At 58.5% G+C, this 26,060-nt stretch overlaps 1 protein-coding gene and 1 long non-coding RNA gene across 2 annotated transcripts in view; one reads left to right on the plus strand and one right to left on the minus strand.

Annotated features, from left to right (window-relative positions):
• Window positions 1–10,131, minus strand: part of LOC121034423 (uncharacterized) — a 23,993-nt gene extending 13,862 nt beyond the window's left edge. The window contains exon 1 of the long non-coding RNA XR_005792441.1: window positions 9,407–10,131. This is a non-coding gene — a long non-coding RNA (uncharacterized LOC121034423). The remainder of the gene's footprint in view (window positions 1–9,406) is intronic.
• An 11,533-nt stretch (window positions 10,132–21,664) lies between these two features.
• On the plus strand, window positions 21,665–25,913 carry MSX1 (msh homeobox 1). The gene is made up of 2 exons (XM_040488083.1): window positions 21,665–22,358; window positions 24,706–25,913. The coding sequence occupies exons 1-2, from the start codon at window positions 21,890–21,892 to the stop codon at window positions 25,146–25,148; spliced, it is 912 nt and encodes a 303-aa protein (XP_040344017.1). The 5' UTR covers window positions 21,665–21,889; the 3' UTR covers window positions 25,149–25,913.
• The last annotated feature ends 147 nt before the right edge of the window (window positions 25,914–26,060 follow it).

The raw sequence follows: 26,060 nt of genomic DNA on the forward strand, positions 1-26,060 counted from the left end.
TTTTGTTTTATCTTATTTTATTTTATTGTTTTGTTTTATCTTATTTTATTTTATCATTTTGTTTTATCTTATTTTATTTTACTTATTTTTTCATGCCCAACGTGGGGCTTAAACTCACGACCCTGTGATCAAGACTGGAGCTGAGGGATGCTTAACCCACTGAGCCACCCAGGTACCCTTCAATAAACGATTTTTTTAAGTAAATATCAGTGTTCAGAATGAACTGATTGAACCGCACTGCATTTCATCTGGTTTAGTCCCTCGTTCCTGGCAATTCCCCTAGGATTTTCACAACACCCTCCTCATCCACATCAGTAGTGTTTACTGGTCGGGCCATTCATTATGTCAGAGTACCTGAGGCCGAGCTCCCCAGGGCCTCTGTCACTCCCTGGGTTGATCCCCTTGGGTAAGTCCTGTCCTGCTAGGGGCCTCAGTTTCCCCATCTGTGAAGTGGGGATCGTGACACTCTCTCCTTAAGTCACCGTGAACCGAGTGCGTTAGCCAGGAGAGCTTGGTGCAAGGGAAGTGCCTCGAACTGTCTGTTCTAGGCAGTGTTGCCGTGAGAAAATCGTGAGCGCTCTTGTCAGGTGCCGAATTATATTGAGGCAGCCCAGCCTTCCGCCTTCGCAGAACTAACAATCAATCAGTCTCCTCAGTGAAAACTTGGACCAGCTTCCTTGAAGCCGATGGCACCAGATCACCCGGGAGCCGTGTTTAAAATGCAGATGTCTGGCTCAGGGCCAGATCTACGGAATGAGACGCTCTAGGATTGGACCCTGGAGTGGGCATTGTCACATGCCCTGGAGAGATTCAGACAACCACCCCCCTGGCACATTAATCATGTTAATGAGAATATCATCAGCTCCTGCTTATGAGCATTTACCCTGCTCCAGGCACAGCGTTAAGGATACGGGCTGGATGATCGCGAACCTTCCACAGCTCCTCCGTGCGAGGTGGGTCCCACAGTGCCCCCATTTGACAGAAGATGACAGTGAGGTTCGGGCAACCTGTCACTTCCAGAGCTGAGTTACAATCTGTGTCTGTCTTATTTGTAAGAAAGGTTGTGCTGTTTTACGCACCACTTAATGCATCCATTTATTCAACAGACGTTTATCTTTTTAAAGTGTATTTACTTATTTTGAGAGAAAAAGAGAGAGCGAAAGCATGCATGTGAGCAGGGGAGGAGCAGAGAGAGAGAGAGAAAATCCCAAGCAGGCTCTGCACGGTCAGCACACAACCCAATGCAGGGCTCGATCTCACGAACCGTGAGATCATGACCTGAGCCAAAATCGGACCCTTAACCGATTGAGCCACCCAGGCGCCCCTCAACAGCCGTTTATCAAGTGCTTACTAACTGCCAGGTTTGGTCTAGGCACTAGAAACCCACAGTGAGCAAACCAGGAAAAGGTTTCTGCCTACACGGTGATCTTGGGAAAGGGGCATTTGAAAAGCGCACTCGTCAGGAGAGGGTAGGCTACACTGCGGTCACAGCGACCCCACCGTCTCCAAGCTCAAAACAACAACAGCGTTTCTTACTCATGCTGCACATCCACTGTGGCTCACCAGCACCTCTGTGCCTCACTCAGGGACCGGACAGATGGAGTCGTTACCTCTCAAACTCTGGCGGTCACCATGCCCACGGGGAGGCGTGCTCCGGAGGGCTGTATGACAGCTACCGAGCCTTTCTGCCCAAAGTGACACGAGTTAGTTCTGCGCACAGATCACTGGCGAAAATCAGTCACGCGGCTCCATCCACCCATGAGGGGCCAGGAAAGGCTGTGTTAGGACCCCCCATGACTCTCTGTCCGCACAGAACGCCACAAGAAGTGAATTCCCGGCAAAGGAAGGAGCTCACTTATCATCAGGATGCCTGCCAGGAAGGAACTGAGCCAGGGTTGCGGGGTAAAGAGATGTGAGGGCACAGGTGCCTTCCATGGGGCGGCCTGGGTGAGTGACGTTTAAGCCGTTGAAAGAGTATTCACTTTGGTGTAAGGGAGGCCACTGCTATGATCCACTTCTCTTTGTTGGCTGAATAACCTGGATTCACCAGGCTCAAATTGTTGAGAAGGCCCCAAAGATCTTGGCTCGGTCCCTGAGTGTGTCCACAGTCTCCCCCAGCAACCCTGGGAAGGCCACTGTCCTTTCTGAACCTCAGCTTCCTCATCTGTGAAATGGGCCCTGCTCACAGGTCGTCAAGGGGCCGCCCCCTCAGTTCGTTGAATTAATGGCCAGCATTTGTAAATCGGGAAATTTGTAATAAAAAGTTAAGTCTCCGAAGCAAACCCAGGCCAGGACTACAGCTGGCGGCCGCACTGAGCGTCCTGTCCTCCTCCCCTGAGGGGCCGGTCCCCTCTGGGTCAGGGCGGCCCCACCTTGCCCTGGGTCAACCTGCCTCTCCGATAGCTGAGTTTGCTGTCTCTGGACCAGAGGGCCTCTGAGGGCCCCTGGTCGTGTTAGCAATCTGGGGACGCTGTATACCGGCTCGGTGAGAGCGCGTACACGTGTGCGCGCGTGTACGTGAGTGTGTGCGCGAGCGTGCATGTGAGTGTATGTGAGGTGAGAGTGCATGTGGGTTGTGTGTGACATATACAAGCGTGTGCGCGTGCGCGTATGTGGGTTGGGTACAGAGTATATGTGAGTGTGCGCGCGTGTGTGTGTGTGTGAGAGAGAGCGAGCGAGAGAAGGAGCGCGCATGCCTTGTAGGAGGCGATGCCATTCAACAATTCCACTGGAGGTTGCAAACCAAGATTGTGGCTGCAATAAAAGCATTAGAATGAAACCACTCATTTTTAGGACCCAGCGCGGAGGCAAGAAACACTAAACCCCCGGCTTCCTCGATTTCCTTAATCAAACCTTTTAACGTAATCTTATCCCCTATCTTGCAACTCCTAATCCTTTCTGGCTAAACCTCAGAACCCAATGATGAAGGCAGTCTTTCCGAAGGACTGCGGTGATAGCCGGTCTGTCTCTGGAGAGAAGGATGAAGAGAGGCGCGTCCCACTTGATGAAAGAGGCCTGGTTCGCCCCCCTCCCCCCTCCCCCCTCCCCCCGCGCCCCCCACACTGTGTCTCCGTGGAGCCCCCGGGGAGCAGGAATCAGGCAAACAGGTTTTGATGGGTGTGGCGTCCTAAAGTTCTGCGTTGCCTCAAGGCGGGGGGCCCCCCGCCCCCCCCCCCCCCCCCCCCAGCCCTCCCCAGGGCCCAGGCCTGGTCACCATTAAACCCTGTCGCTGCTGCTACTGCTTAAAAAGGAACCAGGGAGATAAAGTGCAGCCGCGCAGCCCAGGTCCAGGCGGCCCCGTCCCGAGACCAGCTTGAATCCCGCGGACCTGTGCCCCCGAGGCCTGAGAGTGCGTCCCCTCAACCGGGCTCCGACTGGGAAGGGGGGGGGGGGGCGGTGAGAGAGAGCCCCGCACGCACGTTGCCCTTTGCGAGCCTGCAGGGGCACTGCCCGCCCCACAGGAAGGAACCTCGCACGGATTCCAGGCCTGCGGTTTTCTCCTCCTATTTGTAATCGTTTGGATGAGGTCAGAATTAAAATCCGTTTCCATGGTGAGAAAGGAGGGAGGGACTTAGAAACCGACACAGACCGGCTCTGGGAGAGACCAGAAAAGGGGCAGAGACAGACACAGACCGCGAGGCAGCGGGGCGAAAACAGGAGGGCCCAGGGGCTGGGCCAGGTCCTCGAGGCCGGTCCAGTCCGCCCGAGCAGGTCGCCGACTGCTCAACTTAGCGAGCGCACTAGCCTGACGCTTGCGCGCTGCACGGGGTGGGAGGTGTCAGGAGCGGGAGAGTCAGCACACCTGTGGGGAGGTAACCGCTGGGGCCTTCGCCAGGGGGCACAGGGGTGAGGAAAGGAAGGGAGGGGCAAGGAAGGGAGGGCCAGAGGGAGGGGCTAGCTGCGAAGGGAGGGAGGAGCAAAGAGGATGCGAGTCCAGACTGAGAAAAAGGCTGGTGGGAGAGGGGGTATGAAGGCACAGCCATCTGAAGGCAGACCAAGAGGAGGGGTGAGGAGGCGGCCAGCCCAGGCAGGAAAGAAGGCTCACTGCCCTTGGCCTTGAACGCTGTGCCCAGCGCGCCCCAGGGCCCCGCGACCCAGCCTGGGGGACCCCCTTGCTGGACATAGGGAAGGATGATGGGGGGTGGGTGGCTACAGTTCACCTCCCAAGAAGTTCCAGAAACTTCCCTAGCTCAGCCCCTACCCCCCGTGAAGTCTCCGCTTTGGGACACTCCAGCTGTCCCCTGAGTGCGACGACTGTGAGCGAGTTTGGTTCAGTTATCCACCAGCGCGAACATGTGGCTCAGAGAGGTTGAGAAACAGACCCACAGCCACAAAGCTGAGCAGCGCGAGAGACGGGAGTCAAACCAGGGCTCCCGTCCCAGGAGACAAAGCCCGTGCTCCTCCCCACGCCCCCCACCCCCCCTGCCGCCCAGGGCCCTTCCTGAGCCTCGGGGCTGGCACCGACTCAGGGGACTCCACATGCTGAGTTTGCAGACTTACAGCGCACATTCAGGTTGCTTGGAAATCTTGTTAAAGTACAGACTCTGCTTTGGCATTCGAAACATTTTCTTTCTAGAATCAAAACATTCCCTGCTAAACGGTTTCCAGCTAAGGCTGCCGCAGCTCCTTTGGGGACACGCTCAGAGCAGCCAGGGGCTATGCTGTCCCGAGGACCGAGGACCGCAGCCCTTCAGGACTCAGTTTTCCAAGGTCTTCAACCGGAAGAAAGACTGAGGGATCTCCTGGGGAGCAGGGAGGGGAGAACACAAGGAGGAAGAGTGCCCTGGGATCAGAAGTGTTCTGGGTTAAGTAGCCCCGGACTGTTGTTAGCACCTGCTTCACAGAGAAGCCCAAGACAGGAGCAAAGGGAAAGAAGCCACAGTCAGGCCCCTCCCCCCCCCCCCCCCCCCTTGCAGGTACATGCTTCCTGCCAGCAAGCCTGTGCAGGGAACACCCACTTGGGTGCAGACACATCTGGCCTGGGATCCTGGTGACCCCTGGGTGCCGGGTGACCCTGGGAAGAGCTCTCGACCTTTCTGACCCTCAGCCTTGTCATCTGTGTAACAAGGAATAACGCACCGTCCTCAGCAAGTGCCTAGGGAGACCAACATAAAATCTGCATTCACTCCCTAGGTGTGATGTTAGGAGCCACTAATGGGGGATGGGGAGGGGGGGCAGGAGAGGGGCTTTTAAACAACACGACTTCCTCCTCTCACGGTCCTGGAGGCCAGAGCCCTGGGCCCAGCGGTTGCCAGGGCTGTGCTGCCTCTAAAGGCTCCGGGGGGGATGCCGCTCTGAGCCTCTTGCGGCTTTGGGTGTCTGTGGACGGGGTGGGGGGGCCTTCCTCGTCTCCTTGTCTGTGGCCGCATCGTTCCAGGTCATCCGCCTCTGTCATCACGGGCACCCCCTTGGGTCTCTGGCCCACAAGGTCTGGAAGATCTAGCGGCAGAAACAGGCGGAATGGGGAAGGGACAGGCCACTCACGGCACTGGCTCTCCTCTGCTTGACTTCCCTTCCACCAGCTTCCTCGCTGGTGGCCAGGACGCATGCCTGGGCCACTTCCTTCCTGCCTGGCCAGGACGCACGCCTCTTTGTGGCCAGTGTCTTTCTTGCCCGAACCACACCCATAGCCCCGTTCCCGCACCGAGGAAGGGACACGGAGTGCCCAGTTTCGCCTGCGTTATCGCACGTGCTGCTCTTAGCAGTACCCCACTGGCATCGGAATTCCCTTCCATCTAGCTGGGCCGCACTCCAGAGCTTCTCGTTTAGCAGCAGGTCAAGGGTGGGGTCCCGTGGTCAGCATTTCTTGCGAGTTCCCAAGTGATGTTGCCACTGCTGGTCCAGATGAGACCACTGATCTAAGGTGAGGGTCTCAGGGGGTGGGGGTGTTATTATCACCATAGTATAAATAAGGAATGAGTGATGGATTCAGAGAGGTGAAGTGACCTGCCCAAAGCCACACGGCTCTAAGCGTTGTGCTCACGTGGATTATGACACTGTTCCCCAAGTGATCTTCAGTTCCGTGTCAGCTGTCCCACCCACCTCAATACCTGCCACCGCCACCCCGCCGTCCCCCAGCGGCAAGCCCACCCCCGCAGAGCTCTGCCCTCATGGAGACGGAAGGGGTTGGTCATGAACATACCAACTCCAGCACCCAGGTGGGAAGGGTGGATTCTTATGAACGGAGGGTCAGCCAAGAACTCTGGAAACACCTAGAAAAGTGACGGCTCCCAGATGGGGAAGAGGAGCATGAAGGAGGGCTTCACCGGAAGAGGGACTCTGAGCTGGGTCCTGCAGGACAGCTGAACTTCCAAGGTGGAGACGCCTTCCTGATGCTTACACATCCTCCACCTTCTCAGGGAAGCCCCCCTCCACCCCACCAACGGCCTCACTCAGCTCCCCCAGCACAGAAGAAGGAGAGGGGGATGCACACGGAGGGAGGGGGACAGAAGGGGAAGGGAGGGAGTCCCATCTAGGGCTCTGAGCCCTAGTCACTGCACAGTGACTTTGCAGACACCCTGGGAGCCAGCGCAGGTCTGCATGACTGGTGGAGGTTAAATGCAGACACAAGGCCCAAGTTGGGAAGCCATCCTTCAATTTGTAATAAAACCCCTGAGGTAGGGATGATGCACCATAAATCAACAGTCCACGAGCCCCATCGCGGAGTAATCTTTTCAATTATCTGCGTGCCCAGTGCACGTCTCCTAAGATGATCAGAAATGTGCAGCAGGGATGCCGGCCGTGGCCAGGAATCACTGAGGCCTGAACGGTCCGTGTTCGGCTGGTGGGCCGCCGGCACCTCCCAGGCCCCGCTGGTCACAGTCAGAAGGCAGCCGAGCACTGAGGCTCCCCGAGAGAAAAGGGCTAGAGAGAGTGGGCAGGAGGTCGGGCACTGGCGCATCTACAGCATCTCAGGAAAGATGTCTGTGGGCACTCACTGGGCTCCAGGCCCTGGGGACCGAGCAGGGTCCCTGCCCTCATGGAGCTGGCCCTCCAGTGGGGGAGAGAGACAACAGACACAGCAGGGCAAGGTGTGATGGAAAACAGGCAGCGTGAGCCACACCAAGACCTCTCTGGGAAGCTGAAATCTGAGCTCAAATTGTCTCCATCAGTTACAGGCTGGGTGACTTGGAGGAAGTTATTTAACCTCTCTGAGCCTGTGTGAGAGCTCCTCAAAGGGGAGGAGACATCAGCATGTGGTGAGGGCCATGAAAAAGTGAGTTGCTCCCCAACTGCCTCTTTGCTCACCCTGCCCTAATTCGCCTCCTCTAAGAAGGGCCCCCTTCTGTTCCTGCTCCTCCCAGGAGCCTTCCTTGGTTCCCAAGTATAACACTTCTTTTCTTTCCTCTGTAGGCTCCACTTCCTGGTCTTTCCTTCTCTTCACTCACCCTTGTGCATCACAGCCATTTGCATGTTTTCTCACCCCTACAAGACTGAGAATTCCTTAGATACAGGGTTTCAGTCTGACTTGACCCGGTAGGCCCCTCAGAACTAGCACAGGACATGGTGGTTAAGAGGCAGGTGCTCACATGGCTACTGCCCTGATGGATGGATGGATGGATGGGTGGGTGGGTGAGTGTGGGTAAACAAGTAAGTGAATAGGTAGATGGACAGATGGAAATGTGGATGGGTGGGAGGTGGGTAGGTGGAGGGATGGATGGATGGATGGATGGGTGGGTGAGTTAATAAAAGTCATGGGTGGATGGATGAATGGATGGGTAGATGGATGGATGGGGTGGATGGGGTGAGCGGATGGAAGGATGGGTGGATGGATGGATGGATGGATGGGTGGTGGAAGGATAGGTGACTGAATAGCTGGGTGGGCAGATGGCGGAGTGGGTGGGTAGATGAATGAAAGTCGGTACTTGGAAAAATAAGAGGATTAGAATTAAGGGCACTGAGGTGGGGCAGCTTTGCAGAGGAGGAGGAATATTTCTTCCCCAAAGATAGAGAAATTTGTTCTGAGGCATCAAGGGGGAAGTTGAGGAAACACTCTCATTTTCCCTTCATTTAGTCAAACATTTATCTGGCATCATGCTGGGTGCCGGGGATGTGAAGCAGCTTTGTGGCTAAGTAGGGAAAGCCACAAGTGAGCAGGCAGTGAATGTGTGTTGCGGCCGGCACTATCTGAGCAGAGTTCGGGGAACCTACGGGAAGAGCGGCTAATCTCCCGACACAAAGGGGGCCGCTGAAGGGCTCCTTGGCTCCAGGTGATGCTGCTTCTAAGCGGCCCCCGCTCTTGGCAGCAAGGTGGCTTGGGACCATTTCTTCGCCACCTCTGGCAAGCCTGCCCACGCCTGAGCCCCAACTCTGGGAGCCAATGCCCACCCGGGCTCCCTGGGGACCACCATTTGGCCCAGGCTTGTAGAGGCCGGGGGATTTTCTTTGGTTGCTCCCAGTGATCCCCACCGGATGGAATATTCTCCTCCATCTTGTACACGAGGAACAGGAAGCTCAGGAAGGTGAGCTGCTTTTCCCAAGGTGACCCAGCTGTGGAGCCGAGGGCGTCAGAATTCACACCCAGGGCAGGGTGACCCCGAGTCCCATGTCCTTCCCACCACCCTGTGCCGCTGCTCTGCACGGATGTCCCGTCTCCGTTGCTAGGGTAACCTCCCTCCCGGCCCAGCAGTCACCCCTCCTGGAGCGTGATTCTTGCACCTGACATCATAATCCTCTGTGACATCTTAATCAGCTCCCAGGAAACCGACGGTGCCCACAGCAAGCAGCAATATTAATGCCCAGTGAGTCAGCAGGGCCTGGACCCGGCCCACCTGCCCTGCCTCAGCCTTAACCCTCGCCTGCCCACCCCAACCCTGGTTTCAGAGTCAGATACTATGCTACTGAACCCTCCTAAACCTCAGTGTCCTCATCTGTAAAACGGGCGTCAGGATTCCCGTCCAGCGACCGCATAAAACCATGCGACGGCTTTGCAAGAGCTGGTGATGATGCTGTGTCATCTCAAGGACCTGTGGGTCCTGGGAGCTGTTTATTGCCAGTATTATTCTGCTCTGAGCTGGCTGCTCTCGGGGCCGGCAGCACCACAGAGCTCCCTGGGAGAAAAGGGGTTCTGTTGTGGGTTGCATTTTGTCCCCCACTCCAAAGATATGCCCAAGTCCTAACTGCCCCGCTCTCTCCCATGCCAGCAAGTGGGACCTTATTTGGAAAGAGCATCTTTGCAGAAGTCAAGACGAGGTCATACACGAGTCAGGTGGGACCTTAACCCAATATGACTGGTATCCTGATAAAAAGAGAGAAATTTGGACAGACACGCAGAGGGAAGATGGCGTGAACACATACGGACCAGAGGAGACCACGGCAGAGACTGGAACGATGCAGGCACAAGCGAACGGACACCGAGGGTCACTGGCCACCGCTGAAGCCAGGATCAGACGAAGAAGGACTTTACCCAGAGAAAGCACAGCCCCGCGGACACCTTGATCTTGGAAGTCGAGCCTCTCGAACTCTGAGAAGATGTATTTTGGTTTTAGGGCTCTGCTGGCTTCGGAGATGAACACGTGTCCTAATAGGACAGCCTCCATCCCAAGTCCCACGTGGTGGGGCTAAACCTCCCGGAGTCGCATGCACCCTCATGGACAGTGGGGAGGCCGCTCTACTGAGTGGCTCTCAACAGGTCACTACTGATTCCGTCTTCCGGAAATGGGGACCACGATGCCACCTCGCAGGTCGGAGGTGAAGAGAAATGGCATCAAGTCTGAGAAGGGTCAGCAGAGCTGGCGGGTCACCTGTTTCCCGGCATCCCGTGGCAGATTTTCTATTGTTTTCCGATTCCCATCGGAAGCCCTGGGTCTCTGCTCGGGAACGCGCTGGCGTCCGGGAGAGGATGGCTGAGCTCTTCGAAGGCTCCTCTTTGAAGACCCCCATCCCACCCCGGGCCTTGCACATGGACAGCAAACCTGGCAAAGCAGGAGGAAGGGCCCTTTGATGCACCCTTGTTTCCTCCTCTGCTCTCCCCTCCCTCCCCCTGCTCTCCCTTTCATCTGGCTCCCTCCCTAGCCGAGACCCAGTGCTGGCTTGGTATTTGAGACCAATTCTGCCCCAGACGCACCAGCTGAGTAGAGCGACCTATGGTCCCCACCTTTGATGTCCACGCACATGTGGAGAGGGAGCAATCCCAGGGGGCTTTTCCTGCCAAAAAACATTTGTTTCCTTTTGGGTTTTTTTTTTTTTTTTTTTTTTTTTCCCCCTGCATGAGCCTCCCCTGATCTTCTGCCCAAAGTGTCAACTTCCTCTTTGAGGAGACTCCCTTGCAAGGTTCAGATCCTCCCCTGGACCCTCCCGCGGCTGAGTGACCTTGGGCCAGTTACGCGTCACCTTCGTGATTTTGGCCAGCCCTGGCATGGAGAGCACAGGGCAGATCCCGCGTGGCCAGGAGGGATTCAATGAGACGGTGTGAATGACCAGCCTGTACAAGCTTCGTGGTGGCGATCATCGTGCCACTAACATTCTCCTCGTGTCTGAGGTCAGAAGCATAGTCCACTAAGTGCCTTGCCTCGGACCACAGCCTCCCAGTGCCTCTGTTTTCTCATCTGTTCAATGGGTTAATGGTGCCTGGGTTTAAGCGTGGTTGGACGCATTCATTGAAATGATTAAAGTGCTTAAGGCAGAGGCAACATCACTGCCTTCTTTGCATCCTGAGGGTAAAGTCTCAACGTCAGCCCAAAGAATTCTTGCCCTTCAGGATGGAGACTTCACAGCATACGCAGAAGAACCACTGCCCAGCCCCAGAAGAGTCTCAGGGAGGGTTATTCTATCTGTAGTCAGAAAGCAGAACTAAGGCCCCTGCCTGTGACGCGGGGAGGGGTGTGCTGGGCGGGCTTCTGTTTTTCTGGAAGGGTTGTAAACACAGGATAATGAGGGCTTGAGAAGGCAGCTGTAATGACTGTTATTGCTGGCGAAAAGGAGTCCATAGGAGCCCCGAACTCTCCCATACTGCCCTCTGACCAAAAGTGCAGGGCGTCTGGGAGTACCGGAAGGCAGGCGGGGCTCCTACAGACCCTTGGGGTCACCTCCCTGGCGCACACACCCTGTACAGCCTGCCCCCTCCCCACCCCCCTGCCTCTGTGCTCGCTGTTCTCTCCGGAACTGGTTCATCGTCCTCCACCTGGCTGGTCCAAGGATAGTGGTCCACAGGCTGCCGGCCTCTGGATGGGGGTTTGGGGCAGGGCCAGGAGAGTTGTCTTGGGAAAGTGAAAGGGCTCCCCAGGAGCTGTGCAGCACCTGGACAAGTGTCTTGACTTCTCTGGGCCTTGGCCTTCCATCTAGAAAATCGGATTCAAACATCTCCCGGTCAGCTCACAGTCACTGCAAGGCTCAGATAGAGTTTGACATAGAAAGTGGCTGTATCTTCTGGGATGTGCTCTAAAAATCTGTCACCGGGGCTGTTTTTGTGACATCACTCCATGCCAGGACAGGGCTCTTCTGGAAAGCCCAAAGACCTCTTCTAGTGAGAAAACAAGTTTTATTGCAGACTTTCTGAGGACCCAGCACCGTGGCAAGCACTTCACATGCTTTTTCCTGTTTACTCCTCATGACATAAGGTGAGCGGACTCATGAGGCCCATTTTACAGATGAGAAAGCTGAGCCATGAGGAGGTCAGCAACTTTCCTAACATCACGGAGAGTATGTGGGAGATGGATTCAGTCATTCAAAAACATTTTCTGAGCACCTGCTATGTGCTCCGTGCTTGGTGCTAAAGAGAGAGCCCCGAGCCAACCAAGCATTTGCCCTGGCCGGGCTGAACTTGAAGGCGGGGAGACAGAGAACAAACAGGTAAAGGGACATAGTGAGACGTTGAATGGCAACGTGTGCTATGGAGAAAAATAAGGATAGAGGGAGTGGTTGTCTGGGGGAGAGTTTTGTGCCTTCGAGAATGTGGTCGAGGAAGACTGCTGTGAGAAAGTGACGTTGCAGCAGGGACCAGGGAGGAAGGGAGGGACGGAGCCACGCTGGTGTCTGAGGGAAAAAAGTAGGAGGCATAGGGAACAGCCTCCCACGCATCCACAGAGGAGGCAGGAGTGCTTGGACAGCCCGGAGGAGCCCGGAGAGGCTGTAGGAGCTGCCAGGTTCCAGGGAAGGGGTGAGGGGGGAGGGGAGATGTGGGGAGAAGGAGGGGACAGATCAGGAGGGACCCCGCAGGCCCTGCTGAAGGGGTTGGCGGCTCCACAGCCCCGCCTCCACTGGGTTGTGCCCCTCTCTACACTGCGCAGGTGCAGGGCCCTGAGCCTGAGCTGGGAGTCATGCTCAGGGTGTGGTGGGGCCCAAAGGACACCGCTTTGGGGTCACCGGGCTGGTTTGGGATGCTGTCTCCAGGCACTGGCCCATCTAAGTCACTGGACCTCTCTGGACCCGGCTTCCTCGTCTACTTAAAAGGGCACAGAGTACCGGCCCAGGGCGAGGGTGCACTGTGATGGCAGGGAACAGCCTGGACTCTCACATCCAGCCCTCGGCTGTGTTAGGAGCAGCTCCAAACACTTAAGAGGGGCTCTTATTCAACGAATCCTCACCTTTAAGGAGAAAGAGAGGCTGGAGAGGGTGAGCAAGTCCGCAGGGAGCACCCTGTGGAGGAGAGTCCTCCAGGGTCTAAAGGTGGCCTCCTCCGCTTCTCTCCCCACCCCCAGGCGTCGCCGGCTCCGCAGCCCCGCCTCCCCGCCCCGCCCCCCAATCCGAGCCGGCCTCCCCTTACCTGGCAATCACGCTCCTGGCTGGCTCAGGTTACTGGAGGCCCTGAGGGGTCTGTTTAAACAAGTGTGTCTGAGCAGGAAAATCAAACAGACAGCGACCCTCCGGGGCCGCCACGGGACCACCGCCAAGGACTACCCCTGAACCTGATAAGGCCGGATCTATTTTCACTTAATTGGGCTGCGGCCAGGGGCCCACCTTTCCATCAGATAGGAGGTCTCCCCAGGGATGGGAAGGGTCCCCATCAGGTGGGGCTGTCGTGCACCCCTGGCCGGGAAAGGAGACGGCCAAGGGGGTTGGGGGCGCCACCGGCTGGGGAGGTGCCATAGGAGAGTTTGCTCACTCCTGCCTGCAAAGTTGGGGAGGAGGCTGTTGGGAGAAGAATTCTATTCCCCAGAAAGGCCCGGGGAGGGAAATTCATCCTTGGGAGAAGGGTGGGGCCTGGAGTCCACGCAGGCCTTTCTGAGTGACACCAAGCGCGTCCTGTGACCCCTCTGGGCCTCGGTTGCCTATCTTCAGAGGAGGAGGCAGCTAGAACTCCCCGTCAAGGTCAAAGGAGATTCAAAGGCAGCAGAACCAGCAACGGAGGAGTGACTTCAGTGTTCTTTTAGAAACGTCGTTCAAGAACTATTTGATCAGCACTAGGATGAACTGTCTTTACCCTTGACCCCAAGGTCCAGCCCTCTGGCCCTACCCCCTGGCCCCAGTGCAGCTGGCCCGATGTGGGGTGCTCTGGGCTGGGAGTCTGGCTGGTGCTGAAAGCTTGCTGTCACCTGCTGGTCATCCATTCACCTCTCCTGTCAAGTGTCCCCTCTTGAAGTCGAGCCCCTGTGCTGGCCGCGGAGGCCCCCACAAGCTTGCTCTGGGGAGCCAGACAGATGCCCACGCACGGGGATCAGAACAGGGGCCGCCGGAAGCACCCTGTGGACGGGCAAGGCTTTGCACCCTTCTCTGCCCTTCTCCTGTCGGGGAGTCCAGGGCAGGGGTCTCCAGCCCGGGGTACGTCGGTGCCGTGGGGCGCACTGCAAAATCCCCTGGGGTGCCGGGAGAAATCTTAGAACTCTTCCTGTTTTTATGTTGGTTGAAACTATTTCCCCACGTGCAACCAGGGATGAAAAGGGACTTGCTGCCAGGATTAAAAGCATCAAGATACTTACGAGCTCAGAACAGTGCCTGGCGATAGTAATTGCCAAGAGGCTTCAACTATTACCAACAGCAGGACTTATTCCCGGATCCGGAGGGGCGTGGCTTTGCAGGAGTCGTGACCCCGCCCCCTGGGGGAGCGCCCAGAATCTGCGGGTCTCACCACTGCAGGGCCTGGGCAATCGCGCGCGCCAAACCCGCCGGAGGTGGAGGAAAGCAGAACTGAATCAAATTCTCCGGCATGTGCGACCTCCACGGCCCGCCTACCCCGTGCCAGAGGTGGGAGGGGGACACCAAAGATTCCCGCTCTTCCCAGCACGCGTGGCGCAGCGGAAACCGCGCCCTAGCGCTCGCTGGTTCCGGTCCTGGTGGCCGGAGCGGCCCAGCTGCGCGGCCTGAAGCACGCGACTTCAACTTGCTGCATCTCAGTTTTCTCATCTGGAAAATGGGATGCCCACCCCGGGGACTGTTGTGAGAAGTTACTTGTGGTGATGCGTTGGAAACACCTAGCACATAATCTCTGCTCAGTGCGGGTGGGTTCGCTCCAGCATCCACCGTCGCCTCCCCCAGCTCCAGGAATAACCGAACCCTGCCTCCAGACTCCGAGCCGGTGTCCCCAGCCCTCACCGGAGACGCAGGCCAGACGCTCCCTGAACTTATCGGGGCCAGCGTGCGCCAGGGGGCACTCCGCTTCCTACTCTCGCACCGGAGTCCTCGCAAGGTGCAAACCACTGGTCCCAGAGGGGACACCCAGGTTTCCTGACCTTCCTGGGAGCCGGGGAGGGATGAGCACTGGGTTAGGGTTGGCTGGGGAACCTGTATGTTAGTGCCACTTCTGTCCGTCTCAGCCTGTTTCCCTCTCTAGGCCACACGGCTGCTCCCTTGCACACGGATTGAGCGCTTACTGCATGCTGGAGGGTTCCTGGACTCTGCCTTCCAGGTTGAAGGTCACAGGGAGGCTTCAGGACCTTGGAGGCCTGAAGGGAGGGAGGGGTGTGTAGGGCATAGGCCAGCCGCTGTCTTTTCTGGATGGTTGAGCTTCAGTGCATAGAAAGTGTCAGAGGATCCAAATTCTGGGCGGGGGGAGGAGGAGTCTTTTCCCTCTGAGAACTTTCCAGGGGGCATCCCAGGCAGGAGGGACAAGCCAGGTGGGGTGGGGCCTAGGTGTCCCTGGCGGGTCCAGATCCAGAGCCAACGGCCTCTCCGCAGGGCAGGACCTGGGCCACACCCCTTTCCTATCCTCCCCATGACCCCAGGCAGAGGGTACACTGTGCAGTTCACAGCCCAGATGTGGAAACTGAGGCTAGAAGTTACTGGCTCCAGTTATTGGCAGGAGAGGCAGGAGCCAGGGCGGGGAGGGACGCTTCCCCCTGCTCTCGGAGGTGGGAATGGCCGCTCCAGAAATCGGACGCTATCTGCAGACAAAACCGACCGAGGTCGCATTCGCTTCTGAGTGGTTTGAGGACAGTAGTTCTAACTGAATGGTGGTGGGGAGGAGGAGTGGGCAGGTGAGAGGGACTCGGAGAAAGGGACAGGCAGACAGGGGAGAAAAGAGACCCTGCCATGGAGAGACAGAAGCACAGAGATCAGAGACCGGGGCTTCCGAGAGAGACCCATCTGAAAGAGAGAGAGACAGAGAGATAGAGGGGGAGAAAGGGAGGATGCCCAGAAGGAATGTCAGAAGTCAGGACCAGAGAGCAGAGAAAGAGGGAAGAGGTGGAAATCGTGGGGAGAGGGGCTGCAGGCCCCCCTAACCTCATTCCCCACCCCTCCTCACAGAAGGGGCGCCTCCCACAAAGTCCTTCGGGCTGCCCCCCTGGCAGGTGGGGGGGCACACTTCCAGGGTCACTCCCTAGGCTCCCCTCCTCTGCTCTCTCTTCTAGTGCGGCTCTGGACCTCCTCGGCGCCCCACAGTCGCTTCCCATTTCTGCCACAAGTGCCTGGATCGCGGGAGGCTCTGGCTGTCAGCATCTCTGTGTCCTGAGTTTCTTTTCGCCTGGGCTTCTCTGCCTTCCTGCCTCCCTCCATCACTGGGCCGCCTCTTCCCCGCCCTGTCTGAGTCTCTCACTCTCCTTCGCGGGGTGGCCGCGCTGGGTGCGGGTGCGGGGGGGGGGCGGTGTGTGGCGGGGTGGTCCCCCGCCAACACAGGCACCTCGGACCTTCCTCGATGATCGGGCAGGGCGGGCCTCCCCGACCCTGCATTCTCCTGCAGGGGAGGAATCCGCAGGCCCAGAGGAAAGGCCCCAGCCCCCTCGATGCCAAGTGCGCGCAGCACCACGGGGGAACCTGCCACAGAGCGGAGCCAGCCGTGGGCCCGGCGAGCCGCTGCGGGCGAGCTCACGGTATCCGAGCCGCGGCACAGCGCACCCACTTTGAAAGTGAATAAACCGAGGCTCAGAAAAACTGGCCCTCAGCCTTCGGCTGGTGACGCCTCTCGCCGTTGGCGCGCCTGTTTTCTTCTCTGAGAGACCGGAGATCCTCGGCATTTGGTAACTTTCATAAGAAAAGCTGGACAGTCTCCAAGACTCTCAAGTAGGTGGTGGGCAGGGGGAGGGGAGGAGCAGGAGGGAAGGGTACTGAGCGCTGCCCCCAACACCCATTTTGCGGACTGGGGGCGGGACTGGAAGGCGATTCCACCCAAAACTGCCGGCCTCCGCGGTATTTCAATGCATTCATTTCGTCTCTCGAAAGCGCAGCGAGAGAGACCGCTCCCCGCAGTGTAAGGAGTGGGTTTCGGGGGTTCAGACCCACCCGCGTCTGGATCCCGGCGCCACCGCTAACTAGCTGTGTGACCCTGGGCAAGACACTTTACCTCTCCGATTCTGTTTTGTCATGTGGAAGGCGAAGAAAGCCTATAATAACGCCTATCTCCCCGGGTAGAGGGGATTAAATCGGATAAAGTTTGCAAAACCTCTGACGACAGGCCTGACACCCTGCTCAATAGAAGTCAATTTTCTTTTTCGCATTCCTTCCCTCCAATCCCCTGGCCCTCCAGGCCCTTGCCGGCACTGAGACGGGGCCCTCAGCCGGCTGGGCAGAGCCTGGCGGGGAGAAGGGCGAGCCTCCCTCGGCCCCGGGGTGGGCAGAGCCGGGAGGGTCGGCCCCCGGAGCCTCGGGGTCTGCCTGACATCTCCAGGCTTAAATAACCGTGCGCCTTTGTTATTCGTCGGCAGCAAAGTGGTTCGTTACGCCTGATTGGTCTAATTGCTTTGAAATGGGATATATTATCTATAATTATAGAGCTCTAGGAGGAGCCGGCCGGCCCCCGCTTTCATCTTCCCCAAGTGCACCCTCATGTCGCGATCACATTAATTTGGGCCATTTGAAAGGGGGCCCCCTCTCTCCCCCCCGCGGATCCAGGCCCCCTCACCCGCTTCCGAACTTAAAGACACAAGGAAGCCCCAGCCTGAGCGAGAGGGAAGAAGCAAGTGGGGGAAGGGCGGGAAGCGGGCAAGAAGCGGGCAGTCGGACTCCACCGCGCTTGGGCACTTGCGCCGCACAAGTTGGGCCCACTTGAGGCGGAGGAAGGAGCAAGAAGGGGAAAATATTTTTACAAGTAGTTTTTTTTTTTTTTTTTTTTCACTTCGCGTTGAAGAAGGGCCCCTAAACTCTTAAAAGGCATAAGCTCTGCCCAGATCCGGGGAAAGCAGAAAGCGTTTTAATCTGGATGCGCGCTGTGGATATTCAGCTAGTGGCTGAAGACTCACCGGGGTTCCCAGCTCTCCCTGAGTTTTTCTCTGGAAAGCTGTGAAATCCTCCCGAAGGATACCATCAGGGACTCCCAGACAGTTTCCCAAACCTCTGACTCCCAGCCGTCCGCTTCTAGGCGACGGAGGCCAAAAGACTTAGGAGACACGAGTTGGAGAAGCCCCCTCCGCAGATCGGGGGATCCCGAGGTCGTGCTTTCTGTCTACCCGTCAACCTCGCCCCCCCTCCTCCCCACCTCAGGACAAAATACCTCCTCTCTCTCCCCCTCCGCCGCCCTCCTGGAGATTGGTGAATTCCCACCAAAATAAATCGTTCCGGGTAATCGGTTTTCATAGCACATTCATTCTATTAAAGAGGACTGTTTGGGGCTCGCTAATTGCCGGGGGTCCCACTGAGCTGCACATTTTTTAAAATGCACGCGGGATTCCTGGGTCGAGGCCACAAAATGCGTTGCACGGGGGGGGGGGGGGGGGGGAGGGGCGTAAACAAAAACCCGACGGAGGCGACAACGAATGCCCAAGTGAGGGGCCAGCCTGCAGGCTTTTCCAATCCTGGCCGCAATACCCAGACACTGACAGCGTTCTTCAAGACGGGATCCCTCTAAACGCGAGCCTTTCCCTGCGAAGGGGGAGTTTGAAAACACCACCACCCCTCCACCGCCGCACACCCTCCCAAAACGGGCTTTTTGGGGGGGGGGGGGAGACCAAACCCGTCCCCAGTTCAGTTGCCCAGGGAGTCGGACGCTAGGCAATCAATCCGTCCTTGGGATCCTAAGCGCCGAGGTGCTTTGTTGGGGGACAGGGAGTCCGCACTGAGAAGGATGGAGCGAGGCGCGAGGGGAGGGGAGCGGAGCACCAGTCCCCGAGCTTTATCTGCTGCGGGCCAGCCCTGCCCTTGCCAGGCATGAATTACAGCCCGGCTTTCTGGGCGGCTGCGGCCGCGCGGAGAAATGCCGGGCTGGAAGCGCCTGGGGGGGTAGTGCTGGCGGCGAGATAACAGGCGCAGCCCCCCCACCCCCACCCCACCCCGGCCCCGTCAGCTCGAGAAACCCACCAACCGGGAAATCCGGAAAGGCCCAGACAAATACAAACGCAGAGAAAGCTCCTCGCCGCCCCAAAACTTGTGCCTCTCGTCCCGCGGGCTCAACAAGCTCCGAGAGACACAGAGACGTTTCCTTTCCTCTAACCCCCTTCTCTGAGACCCGGGGCATCTCCCCCACCCCCCCGCGCCCCCACCCTCAAAGGCAGGTCGGTGCAAGCGCCGAGAGCCATTCTGAGCGCCGGCTCCACGCGCAGTCTACTCGGAACCCCTTTCCCTCTCCAGACACACACTTCTCGCCTTGCCACGCATGCCCCCAGCTAACCCGCCGCGCCCGGCGAGAGCGGACAAGAACCCACACCGAACCGAAAAACCGTGGGGTTCCGGGCGGGCTCGGGATGCCTAGGGGCGGGCGGCAGGGCCGGGGGCTGCGGGCGCAGGCGGTCTGCTCCCAGGAGGCGGGGGCGCGACTTCAAGGGCCCCTGCGCCGGCTGCTGCCTTTGATCCGGCCGCCGCTGGCGCCTAAAAACAACATCCTCGTCTGCCTATTAGGCGCGCTGAGGGATCGTGACAGATTGTTTATCCCCGCAATTAGCGATGCGGCCCTTCTCCCGCCGCCCGGCTGGCCGGGCCCCCGGGCCCGCGCCGGGCCTCGCTGTGCCGCCGCGGGGGACGGCCCTGAGACCCCTCTGCGTCGCGCGGCTGCACTCTCGGGGTTCGAGCCCCTGCGCCGCCCTAAAGCTGAGGTTCTTAGCTGGCGGACTCCAAGAGGGTCCAGAGCGCCCCCCCCTCCCCGTCCCACTCCCCTGAAGTTGATTTTACTGTTCACCGTTTTTCTACGGAGCAAGTTCTTAGATCAGACTGGCAATCTGATCTAAGAGTGTTGGACTCTTGAGATGGGAGACAGCGGCGGAACAGCGCAAGCCTCATCGCAAAGACACGCTATCTGTCGAAAGGGTGACCTAAAGAGCCAAGGGGCCTCCTCGGTTCCCTCTCCCCGTCTAACCCCGGTGCGGAGGGAGATTCCGGCTCGGCTGTAGGGTTCGGTCCGGCCACAGCTAAATTGAAAATGCAGGCCATAGAAGTTCGCTGTCCGGGCTGGGATGCTAGCCCACTGTTCGGCCTGCAGCCTTGCTGAGCGTCGGTTCGGTCAGCTCTGAAATGGGTCGTACGGCTGGCCTTGGATCCTGGCATCCTCAGGCGTACCTCCTGGGCCTTGGTTCCGCTGCCTGGTGGCAGGACGCTATCCGTCCTACCCTTGCCCCGGGGTACCGGGAGTTTAAGACAGGCCGCGTGGGTGCACCGCGCCTCTAGCTGGGCCCGACGCGAGCTGGAGGCCCCAAACCCTGCCTAATGCTTGTGTTGCAGTCTCGGACGAGTAAGGAATCTGGAAACGCGGCGTAAATTTCACAGATGCGTGTATTCCTGAACCCTTCCCCCCCCCCCACCCGCACCCCAAAGGCCTGAACCCATCTCTGGAGCCTATGGACAGATGTGAGACTGCCGATCACCCTGGCGTCCGCAGCCCGACCCCTCCCGCCAGACCCCGGACGCCGTCAGGGTAATAAAGTTCCCGCTCTAGCAATTCATTTTCCTTAATCTGGACGCCCCTAACCTACAGCTTTTATTGCGCCCAGTTAAAAGGCGAGGGAATTCGCGGTCCCTGCGCGCTCGGATAATTACCCCTAAATGGCCACGGCAGCCCCTCGTGTTTCCTGGAGATTAGAACCCCGCAGTCATCAATGGCGGGTCCCGGTGAGCCGCCAATCACCGCCGCTGGCTCCCCGGGGGTCGCCGGCCTGGGCCCCGGGATAAGAGGCCATAAAGAGGAGGGGCAGAAAACTGCTGAGCCCCAACCCGACTTTGCATAGATCTTACATCTCCCCACGCTTTCAACTCATTTTCCTCCATTTTTTTAGCAGAAAAAAAAAAAAAAAATCACGTCTCCTCCGAAACTGGCAAAAGAAAAGTTCTCCAGCCCAGCTACCAAGGATCCTTCCCAGGGACCGTCCTCTTTCTCCGCTGACCCCCTCCCACAGACGTGCCTCCCCACTCCTGTACCATCCGCGACCCAGAGACAGGGACGTGTTATTGTTTCCGCGGACGCGTTGAGGTCACGTTAAGGCCAGATCAGTGTTTTGCTGACGTTTCTGCTGGTTTTATTCCAATAAGTTCTGTATCAAAGGGACCCGGCGGCTGCTTCCCCCGGCTGGTCGCCGGTATAGGTGTCGCAAGCCTCCCAGGGAAGTTCACAGCGGGGGGGAAAGTACACGTCATGAATGAAAATCGATTAACGACCCCGGATAATATCATGTGTTCTCATTCTTAGCGTCTATAGCACCACAGGAGAGTGGCCGCTTTCGGCAAACTTCAGTCCAGCGCCTAGAAAGAGACAAAGGCCCGCTTCTACTCAGAGGTAAAGTTTTGAAGATTGAAACAGAGGAAGAAAATAGAGGTTTGTTTCTTTTTTAAAGAAATTAATCTTTCTTTCTACTAGAATACATAACCATCCAGATTTTTTTTTTTTTTAACTGTGAAAGAAGTATGTCTGAAATGACTCGTCTCCAATGATCGCGGGAGAGAAGACGGGAGGCAGATAGCGGAGGGGGGCAGAGAAAGAGACACAGCGGCTGGCCGCCAAAGGGAAAGGTAAAAGAAGCCTGGATAGAAACAGGAAAGGAGCAGAGGAAAGGGGGAGGCGTGGGAGAGAGGGGCGATCAAGGAAGGGAAGAGAGGGGAGGGCAGAAGAGAAGGGACAAGGGCAGGGAGAGTCCCCCAGGAAGACAGAAAAACTAGAGAGCCGCGGGGACCGGGAGACAGACGCGCGGCCCAGGCTGCAGCGCGCAAGAAAGTTTCTCCGGCGCCCCCTCCCCTCCCCTCCCCTCCCCTCCCCTGCCCTCCCGGGGCCCGGCCCCGTCCCGCGCGCCCAGCGGCCCAGTGCGCCTCGGGGCCCGTCCGCAGGCACGCGGCCCAATGGCAGGCGCCGGGCCCGCCCCCTCGCGCGCTGATTGGTCGCCGCGGCGCCGGCCTCGCCTTATTAACAAGTTCTCTGGGGAGCTGCGGCCCGACCCGGAGCCGGCGAGTGCGCCCGGGAACCCGGCCTGCGCGGCGGCGCCAGCGAGGAACCAGGCCCCGAGCGCCGGAGCCGGCCTTCTGGGGAGGGGCGGGAGGCGCGCGCGCGAGGGCCCGCCCGGCCAGGGCCCCGGGCGCACCCAAAGGCCCCGGCCGCGCTCCCAGCTCGCCCCAAGCCCATGCCCGGCGGCTGGCCCGTGCTGCGGCTGGAGGGGGGGCCCGGCTCTGCATGGCCCCGGCTGCTGACATGACTTCTTTGCCACTCGGTGTCAAAGTGGAGGACTCCGCCTTCGGCAAGCCGGCGGGGGGAGGCGGGAGCCAGGCCCCCAGCGCCACGGCGGCCACGGCGGCCGCCATGGGCGCAGACGAGGAGGGGGCCAAGCCCAAAGTGTCCCCTTCACTCCTGCCCTTCAGCGTGGAGGCGCTCATGGCCGACCACAGGAAGCCCGGGGCCAAGGAGAGCGCCCTGGTGGCCTCCGAGGGCGCACAGGCGGCGGGCGGCTCGGCGCAGCCCCTGGGCGCCCGGCCGGGGTCTCTGGGAGCCCCGGACGCGCCGTCTTCGCCGCGGCCGCTGGGCCATTTCTCGGTGGGAGGACTTCTCAAGCTGTCAGAAGATGCGCTCGTCAAAGCCGAGAGCCCCGAGAAGCCCGAGAGGACCCCGTGGATGCAGAACCCCCGCTTCTCCCCGCCCCCGGCCAGTAAGTAGCCAGAACCCAGGCGGCGGGGGAGGGGGGGGGGCGGGCGGGGGTGCGGGGCGGGAGGGCGCCAGGCCTGGAGCCGGCGCCTGCCTGTCTCCAGCAGCTGCGTACCTGCAGCCAGGTACCCGGAGCCCATGCTGCAGATCTGTTGGCGGGGCGGCCGGGGTTCGCCACTCTCCCTACTCGCGTCAGCTAGAGGGGTAGAGGCCTGGGTGAAGCCCAGCTCTCGGTCCACTTTCGCGGACTCCTCGCCTTGGCCGGGCGACGCTGGGCGTGTGTGTGTGTGTGTGTGTGTGTGTGTGTGTGTGTGTGGCGGGGGTGCAGTTAACTTCCAGGGCAAGGTGTCTGGGCACCCTCCCCTCCTGCTCCTATCAAAAGACCCCGGGAGTCCCCACTTCCCTATCTGCCCCTATGCCCTGTTACTTGGCCTTTATCCCTACGGATAGGTCCAGGCGGTGCGGACATCTTCCCTGCGCTCAGAGTTTCACTTTCTCATAGAAGACTGCCCGCCCCCCCCCCCCACAACCCCGCATTAAAGTACCTCTCTGCCCTGAGGTTCTGAACCTCTTGCAAAATTCCCTCTTCCAACCCTTCAGATTTCAGACAGATACTTGATGCTCACGGTGGATGGTTCAATTAGTGGGAGGGGGCACTCAGGTCCAGCGGAGGGGGCGGGGCACCAAGTCAATTAGTGGGAGGCGTCCCCTCCGTGGCGGTGGGAAGCTCCCAGACGTCGCCCGACAGGGCCACCGGAGCGGACTCCAGCCGCCATAGGCGCGTTCGGGGTCGTTGCAAGGCCTCGCGGCCCCCCGGCTTCTCTGCCCAGCAAACACGCTCGGAGATATTTCAGGAGCACGGGAAATTCCCAAGTTTTCCTGGTTTCCTCCGATTATTTTGCGCGGCATAATAGCAACCCGAATTCAATGGCGTGATGCTGAGGAATGATTTTTATCTGGGGATTAAACGTCTTTGAAAGGCCAGCCCCTCCCTGGGCCTAAAGGCTGGAGAAGGTGGCCCCGGGCTAGGCTGTCGCTACCGAAGGGATTGACGTTTCCCTCGGCGCCCGCCCCTCGGGCGGCCCGGCGGAAAGCGAGTCGGGGGCCAACTGCTTCCCGGACTCTCAATGGCCTGGAGCAGGGAAGAAGGGGGGGATGTTAACACAAGATTTCGTTTGACTCATATCCTGGTGGTCTGCGAGCCCAAAGGCTCATTTAAGGAAAAGAAAAAAAAAACAAACAAACGAAAAAACATGCATACTTGGGCAAAACCCGCATGGTGAAACATTATGTACTTGAATTCATTTTTCCCCCCGGGGGAAGCCGCTGGGTAGGCAAAGCGTCCTTTCCAGGACTCGGGAATTCGGTTAGGGCCTCCACGCTGACCCCAAAGTCGTTGAGATCCCCGTTGTCCTGGGAATAATGTGTTCTCCGTTTTATCTGGCCACAACTGCCCTGTGTGGCAGGGGTTCACTGGCCCAGAGGACTCCGACTGGCACCTTCGGGAGCCCTCTGCCGGGGCGCTGGCTCACCGCCCATCTTTGAGGTACATTCTGAAGCCATAAGGAAAAGGTTGGCACCGTTCGTCTCCGTGGACCGAGACCCAGCTGGAGGAGAAGCCACTGCAGCCCCTCTCCCACTCACCCCCATTTGTGTGTGACCAGAGGGCCAAGGCGCTGGGGGTGGCTGAGCCCCAAGAGACAACTGAGACCCCCGGAAGATGCAACCCCCCTCCCCTTGGCACTTCGTATATTTGAGATATGGCCGCCTGTGCAACCTTCTGACCGCCTGACAGCCGGCTCTGCTCGCCTGCCATCCCCTGAGACTGTCCTTAGACCCCTGTAGGAACACGCCGTTCCAAGGGGAAGAGATCTGGGCCTAGCCTAGCGCTGAACACTTTGGTGGGCACACATACATGTTCACCCAACGCAGAAAACTAGACGTGATCTTGGGTTGGGTGCAGGGCCTCTCTGCCTGTTTCATCAACCTTATTAACACCAAGGTCCCAGCCTGGGCGACGGTGGGAGGAGGCCCGCCGCCGAAGGCCCTCCCAAGCAGCCATCTGGCACGAGGCATCCCGCCTCTTCCCACTGAAGTTCGGGCCTTGAACACGCGCGCGTTTCACCCGGAATCTTTGTTTCTTCGTTTGCAAGAAGTAGACGGAAACGTCTACCCCGCGGGGCGTGGCAATTGGAGAAAATCTTTTCCAAGTGTCTCTCCCAGCACTTGGCACCGAGGTGTCCCACGCAAATGAATAGCCGGTATTGTTGTTGACTACTGTTACTGCTTTGTGGGCAGATTACACTCCCGCGCCGCTTTCTTAACCCCCTGCCTTTCTCTCGGCCCCCTAGGGCGGCTGAGCCCCCCGGCCTGCACCCTGCGCAAGCACAAGACCAACCGCAAGCCGAGGACGCCCTTCACCACCGCGCAGCTCCTGGCGCTTGAGCGCAAGTTCCGACAGAAGCAGTACCTGTCCATCGCCGAGCGCGCCGAGTTCTCCAGCTCGCTGAGCCTCACCGAGACGCAGGTGAAGATCTGGTTCCAGAACCGCCGCGCCAAGGCCAAGAGACTGCAGGAGGCCGAGCTGGAAAAGCTGAAGATGGCCGCCAAGCCCATGCTGCCACCCGCGGCCTTCGGGCTCTCCTTCCCGCTCGGCGGCCCAGCGGCGGTAGCGGCTGCGGCGGGCGCCTCGCTCTACGGTGCCTCTGGCCCCTTCCAGCGCGCCGCGCTGCCGGTAGCGCCCGTGGGACTCTACACAGCCCATGTGGGCTACAGCATGTACCACCTGACATAGAGGGTCCCAGGGTCCCCTACCTGCGGTTCCAGCCCATTCCTCCAGCCCCTGTCTTCTGCAAAGCAGCAGGAGCCCCCCACCCCCACCCCACCCAGCGAGCTCCCCTTCCACCCCCCACACTGCTCTGGTTTATCCTCGGCCGCTCCCTGCGTTCACTCACCGAAGTCTGATCCCCTCCCCTAAAGTGGCTGGAAGGGTCCCTTAACACTCTTCTAGAATCTAGACCTACCCTTTGTGTTACAGATGGATAAACTGGGGTTGGAGAAGTTAAATTTCCCAAGGGGCCTCAGCAGAGTTAGCCGTTGGACGCGCACCAGGGGCTGCGTCCTGTATCCCTGCCTCCTGCCCTGACACCCCGCGCGAAAAGCACAGGAAAAATACTCCCGCCTTGAAGATTTTGGAAATGAGAACAGTTGGAGAGAAAGAGAACATGCCAGGGGAGATGGGCCTCCCCACCGCCCCGCCAGCCCCCAGGTCCTTCCTTCGGAAAAGTTCAGAGAACTTCAACAGCAGAACGTTTGTTGGCGGTGGGGGGAGGGGGGGCACACAGATGCGTTGCAAAGGTAGGTTGGAGGGACCCCTCTCACCAGTATCAGAAGAAACTGTAAAATAAAATTTAAAAATCCTGTTTCTTATTTAACAGTACGTTTGTGTGTCTCTCAAGAATCCCTTTGGAAGGGATGGTGTGTAATATACTGTATATTTGAAATTTTATTATCATTTATATTATAGCTATATTTGTTAAATAAATTAATTTTAAGCTACCAGAAATGGTCTCTTTCTTGAGTTAGGCTTTTATCTGAATTTCACGTCTTCACACGCGCAATTGCCTTTCAGTGCGATGGTACTTTAACGCCTTTCAAAGGTGACCACGATGTTCCGGGACAGAGGGGGGCGTCTCTTTGAACACAC

The sequence above is a fragment of the Herpailurus yagouaroundi genome, unplaced genomic scaffold, assembly GCF_014898765.1.
Source record: "Herpailurus yagouaroundi ecotype Mexico unplaced genomic scaffold, PumYag 28, whole genome shotgun sequence".
NCBI lineage: Eukaryota > Metazoa > Chordata > Mammalia > Carnivora > Felidae > Herpailurus > Herpailurus yagouaroundi.

Coding starts and splice junctions, on each gene's coding strand:
- MSX1 (XM_040488083.1), top strand. CDS start 21,890: ATGGCCCCGGCTGCTGACATGACTTCTTTGCCACTCGGTGTCAAAGTG. Junction 22,359..24,705: donor CTTCTCCCCGCCCCCGGCCA/GTAAGTAGCCAG, acceptor TCGGCCCCCTAG/GGCGGCTGAGCCCCCCGGCC.